This window comes from Girardinichthys multiradiatus, chromosome 22, assembly GCF_021462225.1.
Source record: "Girardinichthys multiradiatus isolate DD_20200921_A chromosome 22, DD_fGirMul_XY1, whole genome shotgun sequence".
NCBI lineage: Eukaryota > Metazoa > Chordata > Actinopteri > Cyprinodontiformes > Goodeidae > Girardinichthys > Girardinichthys multiradiatus.
Window position 1 is genome coordinate 3,605,105 of NC_061814.1, and position 21,360 is coordinate 3,626,464.

At 41.7% G+C, this 21,360-nt stretch overlaps 1 protein-coding gene across 1 annotated transcript in view; it reads left to right on the top strand.

Moving 5' to 3' along the window:
• The window catches only part of cdh1 (cadherin 1, type 1, E-cadherin (epithelial)), a 28,158-nt gene extending 6,999 nt beyond the window's left edge, over nt 1–21,159 (top strand). Inside the window, exons 6-18 of the mRNA XM_047351355.1 lie at nt 137–292; nt 647–794; nt 6,000–6,172; nt 12,667–12,795; nt 13,225–13,410; nt 13,617–13,861; nt 14,221–14,363; nt 17,692–17,783; nt 17,979–18,111; nt 18,833–19,051; nt 19,752–19,882; nt 20,096–20,239; nt 20,371–21,159. Of these exons, the coding sequence (XP_047207311.1) occupies nt 137–292; nt 647–794; nt 6,000–6,172; nt 12,667–12,795; nt 13,225–13,410; nt 13,617–13,861; nt 14,221–14,363; nt 17,692–17,783; nt 17,979–18,111; nt 18,833–19,051; nt 19,752–19,882; nt 20,096–20,239; nt 20,371–20,580 (2,109 nt within the window). The 3' untranslated portion in view covers nt 20,581–21,159. The remainder of the gene's footprint in view (nt 1–136; nt 293–646; nt 795–5,999; nt 6,173–12,666; nt 12,796–13,224; nt 13,411–13,616; nt 13,862–14,220; nt 14,364–17,691; nt 17,784–17,978; nt 18,112–18,832; nt 19,052–19,751; nt 19,883–20,095; nt 20,240–20,370) is intronic.
• The last annotated feature ends 201 nt before the right edge of the window (nt 21,160–21,360 follow it).

Sequence of the window (21,360 nt, forward strand, 5' to 3'; positions counted from 1 at the left end):
CATTGCACAACTGTCTTAGGTTGCAGTTAGGCTTAGGTCTCATAGCTGTAACCTATAAAGTTTTTCCTTCTTTATTCACCATTTCTTTTTTGCACTTTAAACTTGTCTCAAGTCAACCCTGGTCTGTGTTTTCCAGATACGCTCTGATTTAGATAAAGTAAAGAGGATCCATTACAGCATCACTGGTCCTGGAGCAGATCAACATCCTGTTGGTCTTTTCACCATTGCCAGGATCAGTGGTCATCTGTATGTCACACAGGAACTGGACAGAGAGAAACAGGACAAGTACATGGTCAGCACTTTTAAACTGAATGCTTCTCTTTGTCATTTGCTTTGTTAAAGGATGTAGTTAAGGCTGCAGAGAATCGATACGAAACATTTTCTGAAACAATTCTCAGGTTTTCCAACTCAAGTTACACTAAATAAATATAGTGAATTTTAGTCATGTGGTTGAATATATTGAATTCAATTCGGTTTATTTATATAGCGGCAATTCACAACACACGTCGTGTCAAGGCACTTTACGAACTGTATTAAATAAAGTTGGTAAAATATGAATAATAAATGGCTTCTAGGCTTGTAACATAGAAGTAAAAGACCCACACAATATACTTGTCTTAATAAGTTGTCATTTTTATCTTCACAGTTTCAAGCTCATGCTGTTGAAGAGGGAGGTAGCAGAAATACAGAGGAACCTATGGATATTATAATCCATGTAATTGATCAAAATGACAACAAACCAGTTTTTAATACGTCTACGTATACGGCAGAAATTCCGGAAGCCTCACAAAAAGGTAAAGTCACTGGTTTCAGGTATAGAACACACAAAAATAAAATGTTTTATGTTTTACAACTAAATTGTAAGTAGGCCTGGATGTTTAGGCAGGATCCATTGAGATATTTTAAAAACCTTTCAAAAGGTTTGAGCAATTAAAGAACACCAGAATACTTTCATTTGGTTGAACTTTGAAAACGGCAATCACCCACAAGGAAATTACTTGGATTCTTTTAAGACAACAAATTTGGTGGCAGGTTTCTCTACCACTTAGACATTAATATTCAGACATAATTGAGCCCTTTGTCCACAATTCCTTTTGGATATTTAAGAATTTTTCTGGATTGCTATTTATTTATTTTTTTCACTTTATTGCCAACCAAAAAACATTTAATTTACATTTTAATCGTGAGACCGAGACTGGGGCTTCACATCATTATTCGTATTCATACATAGAATCCCAAATATTCCATTTGCTATCATAGGACGAGACGGGTAGCACAAACGGAGAGACAGAAAAAGGATGCATAGTAAAGATAAGTCACAATGGGCTTCCACAGCCTTTCAAAGTTCTGGGCTTTCACTTGCAATTGAGCAGTTAATCATTCCTTCATGTATACATGCATGATTTTTATTTATTTATTTTTTGTGTATCCACTGATCCAAATTTGGTGGGTCAGGCTTCATCCAGTTGACTGTAATCATCTTCCTTGCTGTCATTATTGGATTCCCTGCTTTTAATTTGACATTCTAAACTAGGATTCTATTTTGGTCTTCAGTGTGGTTAATATACCTCTGTAGTAGGGCTGCAGCAAGCGATTATTTTAGTAATCGAGTATTCTGACGATTATTCTGCCAATTACTTGAGTAATACGATAAGAAATTTGCACATTCTGCAGATTTTTCATTTAATTGTTTAAGCCTATTTCAGTAGTAATAGAAATACATTAAAGAGAGCACCATGCGCTGAATAAACAGAGCTTATTCTCTGCCTCAAGGCAGAGAATTAGTCTCGAGGAATTTTTATTAATGGAGGTAATCGAATCTTTTCAGGAATCTTTCTAGCCCTACTCTTTAGGGCAACCTCTTACACTGAGTACACTCGTATTACTAACTTTTAAAGTTGTATTAAGACATACAATTTTTCTCAGCTGCTCCTTTCCCACCCAGTTTTTAAAGGTATAACTGACATTTCCCATACAATTTGATACAGTGGAGGCAAAAAGTACTTAGTCACCCACTGATTGTGCAAGTTCTCCTACTTAGAAAGATGAGAGGTCTGTAATTTTCATCATAGGTACACTAAACTATGAGACAAAATGAGAAAAAATCCAGGAAATCACATTGAAGGATTGATAAAGTATTTATTTGTAAATCATGGTGAAAAATAAGTATTTGGTCAATTACAAAAGTTCAACTAGCATAACCTTTGTTGGCAATGACACAGGTCAAACGTTCCTTTAAGTCTTCATCAGGTTTGCACACACTGCTGGTATTTTGGCCCATTGCTCCATGCAGGTTTCCTCCTAGAGCAGTGATGTTTTGGGGCTGTCGCTAGGCAACATGGACTTTCAACTACCTCCACAAATTTTCTATAGGGTTAATGTCTGGAGACTGCCTTGGCCACTCCAGGACCTTGAAATGCTTTTTAATGGAGTCACTCCTTTGTTTGCGTTTGGGTTCATTGTCATGCTGGAAGACCCGGCCACGTTCCATCTTCAATGCTCTCACTGATGGAAGGAAGTTGTTGGCTTAAAATCTCATGATACATGGCCCCATTCATTCTTCCCTTAAAACGGATCAGTCGTCCTGTCCTCTTTGCAGAAAAACAGCCACAAAGCATGATATTTCCACGGCCATGCTTCACAGTAGGTATGGTGTTCTTGGGATGTAACTCAGCATTCTTGTTCCTCCAAACATGACGAGTTGAGTTTGTGCCAAAAAGTTCTATTTTGGTTTCATCTGACCACAAGATATTATCCTTATCCTCTTCTGGATCATCCATATGCTCTCTGACAAACTTCTTAAGGAGGAGAAGGACCTGCCTGGAACGACAGGATTTAAGTTCCCCTCAGTGTACTGTGTTACTGATGGTAGCCATTTTTACTTTGGTCCCAGCTCTCTGCTGGTCATTCATCAGGTCCCTACGTGTAGTTCTGGGATTTTTGCTCACCATTCTCTGAACATTTTGACCCCACAGTATGAGATCTTGCGTGGGGCCCCAGATTGAGGCAGATTTCTTACAATTGCTCTCACAGCTGATTTATTCACACCAACCTGCCTGCCTATTGTAGATTTACTCTTCCCAGCCTGGTGCAGGTCTACAATTTTCTTCCTGGTGTCCTTCGACAGCTCTTTGGTCTTGGCCATGGTTGAGTTTGGAGTCTGTTTGAGGCTGTAGACATGTCTTTTATACAGATAAACAAACAGGTGCCATTAATACAGGTGGAGGACAGAAGAGCTTCTTAAAGAAGACGTTACAGGTCTGTGATGGCCAGACATCTTGCTTGTTTGTGGGTGACCAAATGCTTATTGTCCACCACAATTTACAAATAAAAACTATAACAATCCTTCAATGTGATTTCCTGGATTTTTATGTCTCATTTTATCTCATAGTTGAAGTGTACCTATGATAAAAATTGCAGACCTCTCATCTTTCTAAGTAGGAGAACTTGCACAATCAGTGGCTCATTAAATACGTTTTGGCCCCACTGTAGTCCTATGTAGGAGGGAAAAATGTGCAATGCCAAAGAATAGCTTTGCAAAGAGACTAAAATATAATGCTCTATCAGACAGAGATGAGTGGAGTAGATGACTTTAAAAGCAAACCATTAAGTTTTCTTATCTTAGTTGGGAAAATGTGGACTATTCTGTTCAGTCTGTGCCCATAAAAAGCCTTGCTGCCAAGCCCAGACTTTATGCCTGCAGTATAGGCCTGTCACAATAAGCAATAAATGAATTAATCGCGTGACGATACAACTAACATGCATCTGCACCTAAAACAAAATCATCCGATGCAGTTTTCCTAGCTGGGAAGAAAAACTACAACCGGGCCATCTTAGTCTTCCACACTCTCCCCAATCATTGTAGCGTTTAATCATTTAATCCACCAGTCTAAAGTAGCTGCAGGTTCAGATATGACCTGGTAAAGCATCTGCTCTTATTCAAATGGAGTGCTTTTGTTGTTAGTTTGCACTTTTTGTTTATAAAATTTGCAGCGTTGCCTGTTTATCCTGTCTGAGCCTAATGGATTATTTTTCAAAGGGCAATTTGGTTTACAGACACTTTTTAATCCATTTTTATTGTTTGTGGTTCTTATTTATAGGATATTTATCTTGCAGTGTTAAATGTGTTTTATAAATGAAAGTTTATTGATCTTTAAGAGGGTGTAGCTATTTGCATTATTATGCCATTATCATTATATTACTTGAAAATGGTCTCCAAATGGCAATGTTGTCGTTTATCGCAATAACTTCTGGGACAATTTATTTATCATCGTGACAGACCTAGCATTGTACTTCTGTCTGCAGCATGCATAGATCTTAACTTAATACAGTTGATGGCAACTTTCAGGTTTCTCTGTGGGTGCAAACACGCAGCAGAACATGTTGCTGTCACGTATTGACTCTTCTACAGAGAAACTTACCCCAGTGTGTAAACTGACAGTATACAGACTTGGAGTAGTAATCTCTACCCTGGCAATAACCTAAGCAATAGGTGTTGGTTATATTAGTTTATATTCACTTATGTTTCAAGTAAAGTTGAAAATGTGAGATGTGTAAAGTTTAAATGTCTAACCTTTGCATCTCCAACTATCAGTTAAAAAAAACAACAACCTTCAATAAGCTGGCAATGTTGCTAAAGACATGGTCATTTTCAGAGTCCTGAGAGTTTGAATGTAAAATGAATTGTCCTATTTGGCAACACTTGAGATACTTGCAAACACAGACATTTTTTCAGTGTGTTCTAGTAGCAAATGACTGCTTTTACTCTGTTTTTATATTCTCGTAAAACGTGTTACCCATAAACAAGTACTTCTTAACATCATTGATTAGTTATGGATCATTTAGGAACTAAAACCGTTAACAATTATGCTTTCAGTGAATAAACAAGTGTTTTCTCCCCAAATAAGTAGAACAGAGAAGATGCAAAAAGAAACATTTTAAGCCTAGTGTTTATAGTAGACAGGATGCCTACCTGATTGCCAGAAACTGGGAGTTGGTTCCACTGGAGAGGAGCCTGAAAACCAAAAGATCTGCCTCCTGGTCTACTTTTAGAAACTCACCAGTAAACCTGTAGTCTGAGAGGTAAACTGTGGTGAACATGGATGACATAGATGATAGTTTAAATATTCATAGCTGTACATTGGGGCAAAAAAGGAGAAATACAAACTTCTCTTGTGGATTTAACAAGGAGCCAAGGAAGAGAAGCTAAAGTTAGAAAAATGACTGCTGCTTTTAAGTTTCAGCATCACTCTGATTGAGGCGTTTTGGTTCAGCTGAAGGTCTTCTTCAAATTTCCATGTCTTCAGTTATTTCTTCTGTGTTTTTAATTGGGAATGAGGGAAACCAAGCACATTGCAGATGGAAGTTGCTGAAGAGTGAGGTCATTGCATATAGAAAAATGAACCGGAGCATCAATGCGTAGTTCAATGGCCAACCAAGAAAGTAGTGCTAGCAAAGTCTCTTTAAGTCTCTAAAGCTTCAATACAAGCTGAATTGTTTTTTATTATTATTATTTTTACCTCTCTACAAACCAAGATCCCAGTTGCCTCGTTCCCGGTGCGAGGAGAGAAATCTGCCATCTTGACCTTGTTATTTTGACAAATATTGCCTACTTTTCCTCTCTAGATAATCTTTGTGGAATATAGGAGGGCCTCCTATCATTTGTGTTTACATTAATAGGCGTTTGCTCTGTACAGTACCAGATGGCATGGTGTCGTCCATAAATGCATTTCAGTTTTAGAAGGGTTGGGCTCTTGGTTTTGACTGAAATGTTGTAAGATGACTTTTAAAAACAATAAAAATGCTGATTGTTGTTTTAAACCTAATATGTTTGCTAGGTTTCATGCTCTAAAACGTGGGGAAAAGACCACAATAACACACTTTTTATTAGATATAAATAGTTGGAAGTGATGAGCTTCACTGTGAATTTTCTGTTGGTTGTTGTGGAAATTGAGTCAGAGCTTCTGCTCTTATTGATTCCTCTTTTTCCTCTTGATTAGGTGTTGAGGTGATTCAAGTTGTGGCCACCGATGCTGATGACCCAAATACTGACAACGCTGACATCCTCTACCGCATTGTCAGTCAGGAGCCAGAGCAGCCCAATCCCTCCATGTTTACCATCAACCCAGTTACTGGAGTCATCAGAGTCAATGTTGGTACACTGGACAGAGAGGTGAGATTTCTGACAGTTTTCACAATCTGATTTGAAAGCAAAATTAGGCTACAATTAACTTGTCTATTTCTCATATTTAATGCACAGATTTAGGGAGATTGTGTTCAGCCTCAAAAGCAGAACATATCAAAAAGAATGTAGGACGACCTCCTCTATTCTGTAACGGAAGTTTGACTTTTGTTGGTATGTTCTACCACTGCCAAAACTGGCTAGAATCGAACTAACTTGCAATTTTAATTTTTAAAATTACTATACAACAATAAAAGTTTATGAATTTTTGAATATGACTTTACCAACATTGGGCTGCACGGTGCAGCAAGAAGGTCCTGGGTTCGATTCCCGGCCGGGGGTCTTTCTGCATGGAGTTTGCATGTTCTCCCCGTGCATGTGTGGGTTCTCACCGGGTACTCCGGCTTCCTCCCACAGTCCAAAGACATGCCTGTTAGGTTAATTGGTCTCTCTAAATTGCCCTTAGGTGTATGAATGAGTGGGTGTGTGGTTGTACAGGTCCTTCTCAAAATATTAGCATATTGTGATAAAGTTCATTATTTTCCATAATGTCATGATGAAAATTTAACATTCATATATTTTAGATTCATTGCACACTAACTGAAATATTTCAGGTCTTTTATTGTCTTAATACGGATGATTTTGGCATACAGCTCATGAAAACCCAAAATTCCTATCTCACAAAATTAGCATATTTCATCCGACCAATAAAAGAAAAGTGTTTTTAATACAAAAAACGTCAACCTTCAAATAATCATGTACAGTTATGCACTCAATACTTGGTCGGGAATCCTTTTGCAGAAATGACTGCTTCAATGCGGCGTGGCATGGAGGCAATCAGCCTGTGGCACTGCTGAGGTCTTATGGAGGCCCAGGATGCTTCGATAGCAGCCTTTAGCTCATCCAGAGTGTTGGGTCTTGAGTCTCTCAACGTTCTCTTCACAATATCCCACAGATTCTCTATGGGGTTCAGGTCAGGAGAGTTGGCAGGCCAATTGAGCACAGTGATACCATGGTCAGTAAACCATTTACCAGTGGTTTTGGCACTGTGAGGAGGTGCCAGGTCGTGCTGAAAAATGAAATCTTCATCTCCATAAAGCTTTTCAGCAGATGGAAGCATGAAGTGCTCCAAAATCTCCTGATAGCTAGCTGCATTGACCCTGCCCTTGATAAAACACAGTGGACCAACACCAGCAGCTGACACGGCACCCCAGACCATCACTGACTGTGGGTACTTGACACTGTACTTCTGGCATTTTGGCATTTCCTTCTCCCCAGTCTTCCTCCAGACTCTGGCACCTTGATTTCCGAATGACATGCAGAATTTGCTTTCATCTGAAAAAAGTACTTTGGACCACTGAGCAACAGTCCAGTGCTGCTTCTCTGTAGCCCAGGTCAGGCGCTTCTGCCGCTGTTTCTGGTTCAAAAGTGGCTTGACCTGGGGAATGCGGCACCTGTAGCCCATTTCCTGCACACGCCTGTGCACGGTGGCTCTGGATGATTCTACTCCAGACTCAGTCCACTGCTTCCGCAGGTCCCCCAAGGTCTGGAATCGGCCCTTCTCCACAATCTTCCTCAGGGTCCGGTCACCTCTTCTCGTTGTGCAGCGTTTTCTGCCACACTTTTTCCTTCCCACAGACTTCCCACTGAGGTGCCTTGATACAGCACTCTGGGAACAGCCTATTCGTTCAGAAATGTCTTTCTGTGTCTTACCCTCTTGCTTGAGGGTGTCAATAGTGGCCTTCTGGACAGCAGTCAGGTCGGCAGTCTTACCCATGATTGGGGTTTTGAGTGATGAACCAGGCTGGGAGTTTTAAAGGCCTCAGGAATCTTTTGCAGGTGTTTAGAGTTAACTCGTTGATTCAGATGATTAGGTTCATAGCTCGTTTAGAGACCCTTTTAATGATATGCTAATTTTGTGAGATAGGAATTTTGGGTTTTCATGAACTGTATGCCAAAATCATCCGTATTAAGACAATAAAAGACCTGAAATATTTCAGTTAGTGTGCAATGAATCTAAAATATATGAATGTTAAATTTTCTTCATGACATTATGGAAAATAATGAACTTTATCACAATATGCTAATATTTTGAGAAGGACCTGTAATTTTGATGCAAATAAGTATCTTTAAATAATCCATTCACATCAATTATAGTTTTTAACACACTGTTTTAGTTTTGGAAACTTTATTTGCATTTCCTGTTTCAATACATTTTCAAAAGCCATCAAGACTTTAAGCTGAACAAATTAGTGATAAACGGTTTAAATGACCCCCTGTGATGGACTGGCGACCTGTCCAGGGTGGACCCAGCTTCCCGCCCATAGACTGTTGGAGATAGGCACCAGCTTCCCCGTGACCCACTATGGAAGAAGTGATAGAAAATGACTGACGGACAGTTTAAATGACATTCCTCAAAACCTGTCAAACAAAGTGGAAACATTCCAGAGCAAACATTTAGAAACTTGACAGATATAAGAAGGCAGCAGTCGGCCCTTTTTAAATATTTGGACTTTAGCTACATGTTTCAGACATGGCCTATTTAAGTATTCTTTGACACTGTCATCTTCATCCTAAAAACAAAATCCTCATCTTCATCACAGTGAGAGTGGATTTTTGCCATTCAGAATTGAGTTGTGACTTCATGTGTTCTGTGTTGTTCAGGAGTTTTTTGTGACAAAACAGAATGTAAAAATATTAACGCCTACTACAATTATTAAATGTCATTTTATGACTTGAAATCAGGTTATTTGTGGGGTAACCACTGTAACGTCACACAGCAGCAAAGCTTGTAAGGCTACATGATGCTGATAGATTCCAACAACTCTCCTGACAGCTCAGGAGAGTTGTTGGAATCTATCAGCCTACATCAAGTGTATGATGTTGAAAGACATCTGAAGAGCAGTATTTTTAGGACAAGTTACAACAGAAGGCTGGTGTCTGTTGTACTAGGAAGATCTTTGGATCTCCACTGAGATAAACATACAGAAAAGCTGCTGGTAACAGAAAGTCACCTCACCTACCTCTGTACCTCTGTCTTGATCCAGGCCAGCCTGATGTTCTTCATGTTTACTTTGTGCCAGTTGGTGCTGCTCCACATGCTGTGCATAATGTTCCCTTCTGGTTCTATACGTCCTGGTGTCCAACATTTTCACATTACTCCAGGAGTGTCTTTCATCACTAGGGAGAACCAGCACTGGAGACCTTGACCTCCACTTTGCGCTACAAATACACAAACTTGTTACAACCCTAATTTAATCAGGGGTTAAACCTGATTTCATTAATTCGTTGTCATGTCATTTCTGAGATTTACTGTTTTTCACAGAATAAGCTATTTACTGTAGGTTCGAACCTAAATCAATCCCAATTAGGTTTTTCTAAAAATCATCTAAGTTCTATTATTACTACTACTTTATTTATAAAGCACTTTAAAACAACAGCAGCTGTGACAAAGTGCTGTACAGATGAAAATTAAAATAAACATGCAAAATATGAAAAAGACAACAAAAACAGAGAAGCCAGGATAGGGGTGATGTGCTCCCTCCTCCCGACTCTGGTTAAAAGCCGAGCAGCAGCGTTTTGGACCAACTGGAGGCGCCTGAGGGGAGACTGGCTAACTCCAATGTAAAGGGCGTTACAGTAATTGAGCAGAGTTGTAATGAAGGCATGAATTTCTGTTTCAAAATCTCATCTTAAAAGAATTTGCTTAATCTTGCCAGCTGCCTAAGATGATAGAAACAGGACTTGACCACTGCTCCAACCTGGCGATCTAACTTAAGATCACTTTCTGTTATAAAACCCAAATTGGAAATTGTGTGCTTCAAATAAGATGTCAAGGGGCCCAGATCAATAAGGGATGTTTCAGGGGCTGCTGGGTCAAAACACCATCACTTCTGTTTTCTTGTCATTAAAGTTTAGGAAATTTAAAGCCACCCAGGCTTTAATGTCTTCAAGACATAGAAGTAGGGGCTTGATCGATAAGGCTCCTTTTTTTTTAATGGCATGTATATTTGACTGTCGTCAGCATAACAATAAAAGGAGATCCCATGCTTTCTGAAAATTGAACCCAAAGGAAGGATATAAAGAGAGAAAAGCAGGGGACTGAGGATTAAGCCCTGTGGAACCCCATAAAGTAGAGGAGAGATTCAGAACCAGCTAAATTTACAGACATGGTTCTGTCTGACAAATAAGACCTAAACCATTTTAATGTGGTACCACTAAAACCAAGTTGGGTCTGTAAACGAGATAGTAAAATATCGTGGTCCACTGTATCAAAAGCAGCGGTTAGGTCAAGCAGAACAAGAACAACAAATTCACTAGAGTCATTTGGCCTGAATGTCATTAAAAACTCTCACCAAAGCAGACTCTGTAGTATGCTGTGTCTCAAAGCCTGACTGAAAAACCTTCATAATATTGTGTTCATCTAAAAAGGGCGTGACTTGAAAAAGAACAATTTTCTCTAAAACGTTTGCAAGAGATGGGCCTAAAATTAGCTAAAAGAGTTTGATCAAGGCCAGGCTTCTTCAGTAGAGGCTGTACCACAGCATGCTTAAAACTTACAGGGACAACACCTGACATCAAGCTGCTGTTTACAATAGCAAGAATGACCTGTCCTATGCTGGGAATAACCTCCTTAAAGAACTGGGGGGAAGCAGGATCACAAGGAGAACCCGATGGTTTTATATGTTCAACAATATCCTTTAAAAAGGTCAGATTCAGTGGTTCAAATTGATCAAACACAGCTGGACGGGATCAAAGAGGAGGAGAAATGAGGGCTCTTGCTTCAACAACCTTATCCATGAAAAAGTGCCTAAAATCATTACCTGTTTCAGAAGATGCTTCCAGGCAGACAGGTTGTGGGGCATTAAGAACAGAGTTAATCAATTTAAACAACACACAAGTTATTTTGATGGGACACAATAATGTTGGACAGATATTCTCTTTTAGTGTCTTTAACTGTGTTCTGATAATGTTAGCAGTTTTGAGGATCTGAAATGAAACCTGCTATTTATCCTTTTTCCATCTCCGTTCAGCTCTGCGGCATTCCTGTCTGACAGCACAAGTTTTATCATTAATAATGGCTCAGCTTTGGCCTTAGGCTGTGTGATTTTCGTAAGGGCCACAGTATCCAGAATAACCTTGCAGTTCACGTCCAACCAGGAACATAATTGCTCTGTATCCAAGTCAAAGGAAACACTGAGCTGCTCAAAAGCAGCAGATAACTGAGTAGCAGTAAAAGGGTTAAAAACTCGACGGTGACAAGCAGGATCGTAAGGTTTAACTGTGGCACAAAATAGAGCAATATTAAATAAAACAGGCATATGATCAGAGATAATATTTTCACCTTTTTTAAGGTCAGTCACAGCCAAGCCATGAGAGAGGACAAGGTCCAATGTGTGTCCATGTTCGTGTGATAAAAGAGTCAGTGAGACTAAAAAGGTCCTTCACCAACAGCCTCACAGGACAACATACATGAATATTAAAATCCCCAAGTATAAGCTCACGATCATAATCGATCATTATTCCTGACAAGAAATCAGAGAAGTCAATTAAAATGTCCTTGTTATATTTCGGAGGACAGTAGACAATGGCACATAGCACAGGATCAGAACGGTTTAGCTCAAATAAAGTCACCTTGAACCTGACAGTGAAAGTGGTTCAGTGTGTGGCTTACATTTAAAATGCTTCTTGTAAACAACCGCCATTCCTCCGCGTCTGGATCCAGGCCACTGGGGGTGATGAAGTCTCTCGGGTGAAAGTTTCGTTTTCTAAAGATCTGACATTTACCAGGCCGAACCTGGCGGGAGCGGAGGCCTGCAGTTTGGCAGGCCGAGGAACCCGAGGTGACGTTCTCAAATTTAGTGGGTTAGTTCCGCGCTGACGGAGCCCAAAATAGCAAGGGCGCACATCCATGCGAGAGACAAACATCAAGCAGGGGTCGTTGGGATGCAGAAGACGCCATGACACAGAGGAAAACAGTAATCCATTCCTTACCAGGGAAATGGAAGTGGATCGTGCCAAGCAAATTTTACGTTTCACCAGCCGCCCACCGCGTTTACAGCGGTGACGGCGGGATTTTTGCCGAGAGGGCAAAGCCGGTTGCCAGAAAATGCGAGTTGGAACTCTCAATAAATGTGGGGGCAAAGTTTTATGCCCACCATAATCAACCACACCTAGACTTTTAACATGAAATTGAATATCCAGGAGAGATTGGCGATCATACATGAGCAGAGACTTAATGCACATTACAAAATATGACAACAAAAGAAGCACAAACAAAACGGTGAAAGACCGATGGCCCGCCGAACACACTGGTGCCATCTTGGACTATTCGCCGTTCTAACGGCATTCGCCTTTCTGGAAAAAATATATCAGTACTGTTGCACTGAAGGAGTGTTGAACATCTTAGAAAGGGAATCTCCTACAGCTTCATGATGCCAAACTATCTGTGTCTTGTTAATTAAAGTCAGCATTTCATCCAACAGACAAACCCTCAGTACACACTGCAGGTACAGGCAGCTGACCTAAAGGGCGAAGGTTTGGCTGGATTTGCTAAAGTGTTCATCAAGGTGATGGACAGCAATGATCATGCTCCAGTCTTTACGGAGAACCCTGTAAGTAAAACACAAACTTAACCTGTTGTTGATTCTTTAAGGAACCGTCTTGTTCTTAAGTCTAATTACAAATTACTTGTATTTAAAACTTGAAAATTGAATTTCTTTTTTTAATAAAGGGAAAAGTTTGTTTTCCAGATTTTGAGGGGATCATTGATTATAGAAAGTGCATTTATAGATGGATGAAATGAGACATAAGCTGTATAAAAAGACAATCTTTTGATCTCATGGTCTGGTCACATGCTGATATCAGACCGAACGTTTCCTGTTGTCTGTTAGTTAGGATTGCTAAAATTATTGCTTTTTCAAATCCCAGGATGAGAATTGTTAGAAAACCATGCGTGTCTTTGACACACACAGATTGTTTTTTTGGTTTTTTTTTTTGGTGTGTGATGAATTACTCTGAAGACATCCTCTGTATTGTCTCAGTATACAGCAGCAGTTGAAGAGAATAAAGTAGATGCTGTAGTTGTTCGAATGCTGGTGACAGACGAAGATAAGCCACATTCTCCAGCCTGGGATGCAAAGTTCAGAATTATTGATGGAGATCCGGAAAATCTTTTCACTGTGAAAACAGGAACTAACAAGCAAGAAGGAATCATTTCTACTGCTAAGGTACGAGGAACAGCAGGTTCTTACGGTTGGAACCTGGTTTAAATCTCTCAAATATTTCCTTATTTTTTAGTTGTTTCTTTAATATATATATATATATATATATATATATATATAATTATGTTGACATACATTATTACATTTTGCATCCTGCGAGCTGTTAGTGTCTGATCAGTTGTTCTATGATGATCTTTCTTCCATTAAACTAGGCTCTGGACTTTGAGAAAACCAGTAAGCACACTCTGGTGGTTACAGTGGAGAATGAGATTCCTTTTGTCAGTCCTCTACCCACTTCTACTGCTACAGTGGTGGTGACTGTGAAGGACGTCAATGAACCTCCAATATTTGATCCACAAGAGAACCAAGTGTCCAAAAGAGAGGACCTTGCTGAGGGCAGCACTGTGGTGCAGTACACAGCTTCTGATCCAGACACTGCACGCAAACAGAAAGTCATGTAAGGAACCAGAACATCCTCCAACTTAATCACAACCTGCATATTTTCAATTAGATGTTTTTACATTGAACTTTTGAACTAATCGTGTTTTCCAGCAGTAAGGCATAAGGCAGGCACCTTTTTATTATAGACATGTTTTCAACTGCCTCATTCTTTTTGTTCTTTAAAGGAGCTAGACTTTTAACCAGAACATGTTATTAATGTGCATTCTCCAGACACTGACGATGTGGTTCTGAAACAATTCAACTCTTTCATTCTTTTATCTTTTTGGTCCTTTTCTAAGAAATGTTTGGCTCTAGTTCTGATCATATTGCCTATATAGCCCTGGTTTATCCAATTATTTTCCCCCAAATGTTCAGGTATAGCGTGATCAGTGACCCAGCTGGCTGGCTTAACGTTAATACGAGCACTGGTGTGATTACCGTGAGAGACAAAATGGACAGAGAATCCGTCTTTGTCAAGGAGGACAGATACACAGCACTTATTGGTGCATATGATGATGGTATGTGTTCCAGTTAATTGTCTTGTTCTTTATCGGTTTTGGAGGAAATCTTTATAAATGGATTTAATTTTATGGTTTGGGGGACAGTTTGAGCTAAAACTGTGCGGCAGGTCGAGAGATATCGACTAGAAATAGTCGGGCCTATTCAGCTCAGCTTCTTGATTATTGCTCAATACTTTAGTCATGGTCACTGTGACCTACTGATTCTGTTTCTCAGCCTTGGAGATGCCAATAATAGCAGCTGGTCTGTAGTCGCATCCTCCCTTCCTCCCGTCGCTGTCAGCATGCAGCTGGCTCTCGTCACTCATAGTCATCCTACAGTTCAATTCAATTCATTTTATTTATATAGCGCCAATTCACAACACATGTCGTCTCAAGGCACTTCACAACAGTCAGGTTCATACATTCCAATTAATCCTAACCATTGAACAGTGCAGTCAGAGTTAGTTATTTATTCAAATTGGATAAAAAGTTTTTCTATCTAAGGAAACCCAGCAGATTGCATCCAGTCAGTGACTTGCAGCATTCCCTCCTCCTGGATGAGCATGTAGAGACAGTGGACAGTCACTGGCGTTGACTTTGCAGCAATCCCTCATACTGAGCATGCATGTAGCGACAGTGGAGAGGAAAAACTCCCTTTTAACAGGAAGAAACCTCCAGCAGAACCACAACCAGGCTCAGTATGAGCGGCCATCTGCCACGACCGACTGGGGGTTTGAGAGAATGGCCTCCCCGATCTGAATCCGAGTGGTGTTTTGTTATTGGACTTCCGTGCTAGTCACGGATTGTCCATAATGAACACCATGTTCAAACACAAGGGTGTCCATCAGTGCACTTGGCACCAGGACACCCTAGGCAGGAGGTCGATGATCGACTTTGTTGTCGTATCATCAGACCTTCGGCCGCATGTTTTGGACACTCGGGTGAAGAGAGGGGCTGAGCTGTCCACTGATCACCACCTGGTGGTGAGTTGGATCCGCTGGAGGAGGAGAAAGCCGGACAGACTTGGCAGGCCCAAGCGCATAGTGAGGGTCTGCTGGGAACGCCAGGCGGAGCACTCGGCCAGGGATGTATTCAACTCCCACCTCCGGGAGAGCTTTGACTGGATCCCGGGGAATGTTGGAGACATAGAGTCCGAGTGGACCATGTTCTCCGCATCTATTGTCGATGCTGCTGCCCGTAGCTGCGGCCGTAAGGTTTGCGGTGCCTGTCGCGGCGGCATTCCCAGAACCCGGTGGTGGACACTGGCAGTAAGGGATGCTGTCAAGCTGAAGAAGGAGTCCTATCGGCTGTGGTTGGCTTGTGGGACTCCTGAGGTGGTTGACGGGTACCGTGAGGCCAAGCGTGCTGCGGCCTGGGCTGTGGCAGAGGCAAAAACTCGGGCCTGGGAGGAGTTCCGTGAGGCCATGGAGAAGAACTACCCGTTGGCCTCGAAGCGATTCTGGCAAACCGTCCGGCGCCTCAGGAGGGGGAAGCAGTGCTTCGCCAACACTGTTTATAGTGGGGGTGGGAGGCTGCTGACCTCAACTGGGGACATTATCGGCCGGTGGAAGGAGTACTTCGAGGATCTCCTCAATCCTGCCATCACGCATTCCCTGGTGGAAACAGAGGCTGGGGACTTGGGGTTGGACTCTTTCATCACCCAGGCTGAAGTCACCGAGGTGGTTAAAAAGCTCCACAGTGGCAAGGCTTCAGGGGTGGATGAGATCCGCCCTGAGTACCTCAAGTCTCTGGATGTTGTAGGGCTGTCATGGTTGACACGCCTCTTAAACATTGTGTGGCGGTCAGGGACAGTGCCCCTGGACTGGCAGACTGGGGTGGTGGTCCCACTTCATAAGAAGGGTGACCTGAGGGTGTGTTCCAACTACAGGGGGATCACACTCCTCAGCCTCCCTGGTAAGGCCTACGCCAGGGTATTGGAGAGGAGAGTCCGGCCGATAGTCGAACCTCGGCTTCAGGAGGAGCAATGTGGTTTTCGTCCCGGCCGTGGAATACTGCGCCAGCTCTAAACCCTCTACAGGGTGCTCGAGGGTTCATGGGAGTTTGCCCAACCGGTTCACATGTGTTTTGTGGACCTGGAGAAGGCATTTGACTGTGTCCCTCGTGATGCCCTGTGGGGGGTGCTCCAGGAGTATGGAATAGGGGGCCCTTTACTAGGGGCCATCCGGTCCCTGTACAAGCGGAGCAGGAGTTTGGTCCGCATTGCCGGCACTAAGTCAGACCTGTTCCCGGTGCATGTTGGACTCCGGCAGGGCTGCCCTTTGTCACCGGTCCTGTTCATAACTTTTATGGACAGGATTTCTAGGCGCAGCCAAGGGCCGGAGGGGGTCTGGTTTGGGGACCAGTGGATTTCGTCTCTTCTTTTTGCAGATGACGTGGTCCTGCTGGCCCCCTCTAGCCAAGACCTACAGCATGCGCTGTGGCGGTTCGCAGCCGAGTGTGAAGCGGCTGGGATGAAGATCAGTTCCTCCAAGTCCGAGGCCATGGTACTCGACCAGATAAGGGTGGCTTGTCCTCTTCAGGTTGGAGAGGAGTTCCTGCCTCAAGTGGAGGAGTTTAAGTATCTCGGGGTCTTGTTCACGAGTGAGGGAAGAATGGAGCGGGAGATCGACAGACGGATCGGTGCGGCTGCCACAGTAATGGGGGCACTGTGCCGGTCCGTTGTGGTGAAGAGAGAGCTGAGCCGAAAAGCAAAGCTCTCAATTTACCGGTCGGTCTACGTTCCTACCCTCACCTATGGCCATGAACTCTGGGTCATGACCGAAAGAACGAGATCCCGGATACAAGCGGCGGAAATGAGCTTCCTCCGTAGGGTGGCCGGGCACTCCCTTAGAGATAGGGTGAGGAGCTCGGCCATCCGGGAGGGGCTCGGAGTAGAGCCGCTGCTCCTCCACATTGAGAGGAGCCAGTTGAGGTGGCTCGGGCATCTATACCGGATGCCTCCTGGACGCCTTCCTCGGGAGGTGTTCCAGGAATGTCCCACCGGGAGGAGGCCCAGGGGACGGCCCAGGACACGCTGGAGGGACTATGTCTCTCGGCTGGCCTGGGAACGCCTTGGGCTCCACCCGGAGGAGCTGGAGGAGGTGTCTGGGGAGAGGGACATCTGGGCGTCTCTGCAGAGTCTGCTGCCCCCGCGACCCGGTGCCGGATAAGCGGAAGATGACGAGTATGAACTAAAACTGTTCAGCTTTCCTTGAAAAGAACTCTTTAGAATATTGTCACCTGTAGTATTTATATATTTGTCAGCCTTTTCAGGAGGAGATATTAGAATTCTTCCTAGGTAGATTGTTGCTCATGCTTTACTGTGATCTGCATATCATCTTTCCAGATCCAGTCCCAGCCACAGGAACTGGTACTCTGATCATTGTACTTCAGGATGTCAACGACAACGCCCCCAGCATCGAGGAGCGTAAATTCAGCGTATGTACACCCCCCTTCCCCTAAATACCTGAACATTTAGTGTTCTTTCTTAGACTGGTTTTGTCTTTATTTAAAAATATGCTTTGTCTCAGACTGACTTTTAAATTGAGTTAAATCACTTCAGACAATGGGAGGAAAATACAGATATCCTGTACCATGAACTGTCAATGTTTCATATTCATTTTGTTTTCACAGGTGTGTAACAAGAAACCAGCTCCTCAGCTTCTGACTGTAACGGATATAGATGGACCTGGCTTTACTTCTCCTTTCAGCGTCCGCTTAAGTGACTCTGCAAAGGTTAACTGGACTGCTAGGATGAATGGCACCAGTATGTACACAAGGAATGGGTGATATGGACTAACAATTGTATTAAATTACTGTGTTGCTTTTATTGTCATAATAGTGATGATGAAAGTGATTACAACTGTCCTTGGAATTTTCTATATACATTTATTTCTTTGTAAACCTCTGAAATAAGGTTTACAGAGAGGTTTTCTCTGAAAATAAAACCTGCCTGTTGTCAAATAGATATATTTAGAATAAGTAACAATGCCAGTGATGCTATCAGATTTGAGTTTGCAAACATTTTCAAATATAGTTGATACTTATTTAAAACAGGATATCTGAGATATCTGAAAGTAAAACAAAAATCTGTAAAGTTCTTTTTTTTGCCAGAACTCTAAACCATTCCTTCACCCAGTTGGTCTATTGGTACTTCTCCTCAAATTAAGTTCTAAAATACTTTATTAATCCAAAAGGAAATTAAATGTTGTTGTAGCTTATATACATATTCATATTGTGAACATTTTTAATTTTTACAAATATATGTATTAGATGTTTGTTTTAGACTTGCTTTAAATACCAGGTTATATCCTCTTGTAAAGATTACATACCGGTAGTTTAAATAGGAGTATTGCTTAGAAACCACTATAACACAAGTCTAGTAAAGCGTGATGAAATCAAACCTAAATTGACCTTGAGTAAAGAAAATAAAAAATAATCTCTACATTGCCATTTTTTTTTTAAGTATGATTGTTTTTCTCTTGCAGAAACGGGCATTATCCTGACGTTGAACTCTGAGCTGGAAAGTGGAGAGTACAGTGTGGCCTTGAGTGTTTCAGACAACCATGGTCTGTCTCAGCTCAGCACAATCATAGCCAGTGTGTGTGACTGCACTGGAGATGACGTGGTCTGCAAAGATGTACGGGCAGCTGTCGCCGGCATGCCCATCATCCTGGGAATACTCGCTGGCGTGTTGCTGCTACTCAGTAAGTTTGAGATGTTGGCACATTTCTAGAACAATACATGTTCTCTAAATCAAAGGTGCAGTCTAAAGCGAAAAAGTTCAACTTTACAAATCAACTAAAGCCAACATTTACAAATCTGTAATTGTTTCCTTAGAAATTTGTTACAGGATTATTATGTAATTGCTTCTAGAAATACTGTTTTGAATCAGGTTCTGATACTGGTGACTTTTGGTGGTGTCCATCAATACTAATAGAAAGGTTCAGAATACTTGGTAATATAAGCCCTGTTCAGACCTGGCATATGCATGCAGCATGGCTGATCCAGAGTCAGGTGTGTAGCTTCAAGCATGACTGTTCATCCATTAGCTGGGAGAAGTTCAGGTAATGTGCAGAATCTGCTGCTTGAAGGAGGTCTATCAGATATGTGGGATATTAACAAAGTCTGAAGGCGACCTGAGCTACTTTTGTCTGGATTAGTTCCTCAGTCTGAATACCGGCTGCCCTCAGTCCTTAAGTGGGGTTAGATCTGTATTTTGTGCCATCCATCCAGGCTTGATCTGGTCACCCAGGAGAGGTTTAGAAAGACCTGAATGGATCATGCATAATATTTGTTTCAGTCTTTATCTTATTGGACATTTTTCCATAGCTGACACCTCCTGGCACCATGGGATTATTTTGCTCTTGGACTGAGATACCATGTCAACCTTTTCTGCCTTTTCAGTGCTGGTCCTCCTGCTGCTTCTGTTTCTAAGGCGAAGGAGACGAGAGAAGGAACCACCTTTACTCCAAGATGATGACCTCAGAGACAACATCTTTTATTATGATGAAGAGGGAGGTGGAGAGGATGATCAGGTAGATGCTGCTTCTAATCATACAATCAGGGATTTTACACTGCAATATGGATTACACATATTATGTTTCCCATGTGGCTGATGGCTTTATCTGTTAACATCAGTGAGCTCCTCTGGTGATTTAATCAATTGACTGGAGGACAGTTCTCATTACTTGTAGTCTAAAAGGAAACTCTTGTATGTAGAGAAAAAAATGTTGCATTACTCTCATCAGGACTTTGATCTGGGTGTTCTCCACCGTGGTTTGGACAACCGTCCCGAGGTATTCAGGAATGATGTGGTTCCAGCTTTTATGCCAGCACCTATATACAAACCTCTGCCCGCCAACCCAGATGACATCGGCAATTTCATTGGTGATGTGAGTTCAGAGCAACAGAAAAAAACTATTTCTGTGTTGTAAAATAAGCCTGTAAACATATTTGAGTCTGTGTTAAACATAGATATTTCATAGATCAACTCAATTAACATGTTTTGCTCATCATGACACAGAACCTGAAGGCAGCCGATAATGACCCGACTGCTCCCCCCTACGACTCGCTGCTGGTGTTTGATTATGAAGGAGCAGGTTCTGAAGCTGGAAGCCTCTCATCTCTAAACTCGTCAAGTGATGGAGACCAAGACTATGACTGCCTCAATGACTGGGGACCTCGCTTCAAGAAACTGGCTGACATGTACGGAGGAGGAGATGACATGCTGTAAATGTACCAACACTGAGGACAAATGGCTGCATGCAGATAAACTGTACTAAAAATCCTGACATGAATGAGATGTGAGTTTGTGGATTGTAGCTCAGTCCTATTGGCATCTGCTGCACAGAAGCTAAAGAATAAGTTTGTTTTTATGAGTTTTCTTCTCTAGAGCGGTCTTTCTGTGGCTTTTTAGACTGACCAAAATGTTTTGGTTTTTTGGGGTTCGCCCTCCTCTGATCTTTAGTTTACTAGGTATACTCGTCAAAGGCTTGTTGTATCACTAGTAAAAATTTGTCTGATACTGTCAAAGTGTGGTACTTTGCCTGTTGTGTACATTTTTTTGTATCCTAACGGTTTTATATTTTGTTTAATGGATAAATTAGTAACATTTCAGAAATCATATGAAATCCTGGTACCCAGGTGAGTCAACCATTGGACTATGTTTCAGCTGCCAGTAAATGCCTTTTGTAACTATGTTCTGTTCTACTGCTTTGCAAATTCTTGATGCAATAATTTCTGTAGTGCTATATTGTAAATGCATTGTTTTACCTTTTTTTTTTTTTTTTTAAATAAAATCTAATGTTATGTTTTTGTTGTGGGTGGTGTGTTTACTAGAACTACTACTTCTCTCCATTATGAAAACCAAATGTTTGGAACAAAGCTTTATTTTAATTATGTCTGTCTCAAATACATGTGGTAAACGCATACCAACTTACTCCGAACTGGGCTCAGTAAAGCAAATTACTTTGATCTTCTCATGACTGCAGCTTGGAGATTAAGCATTCTGTGA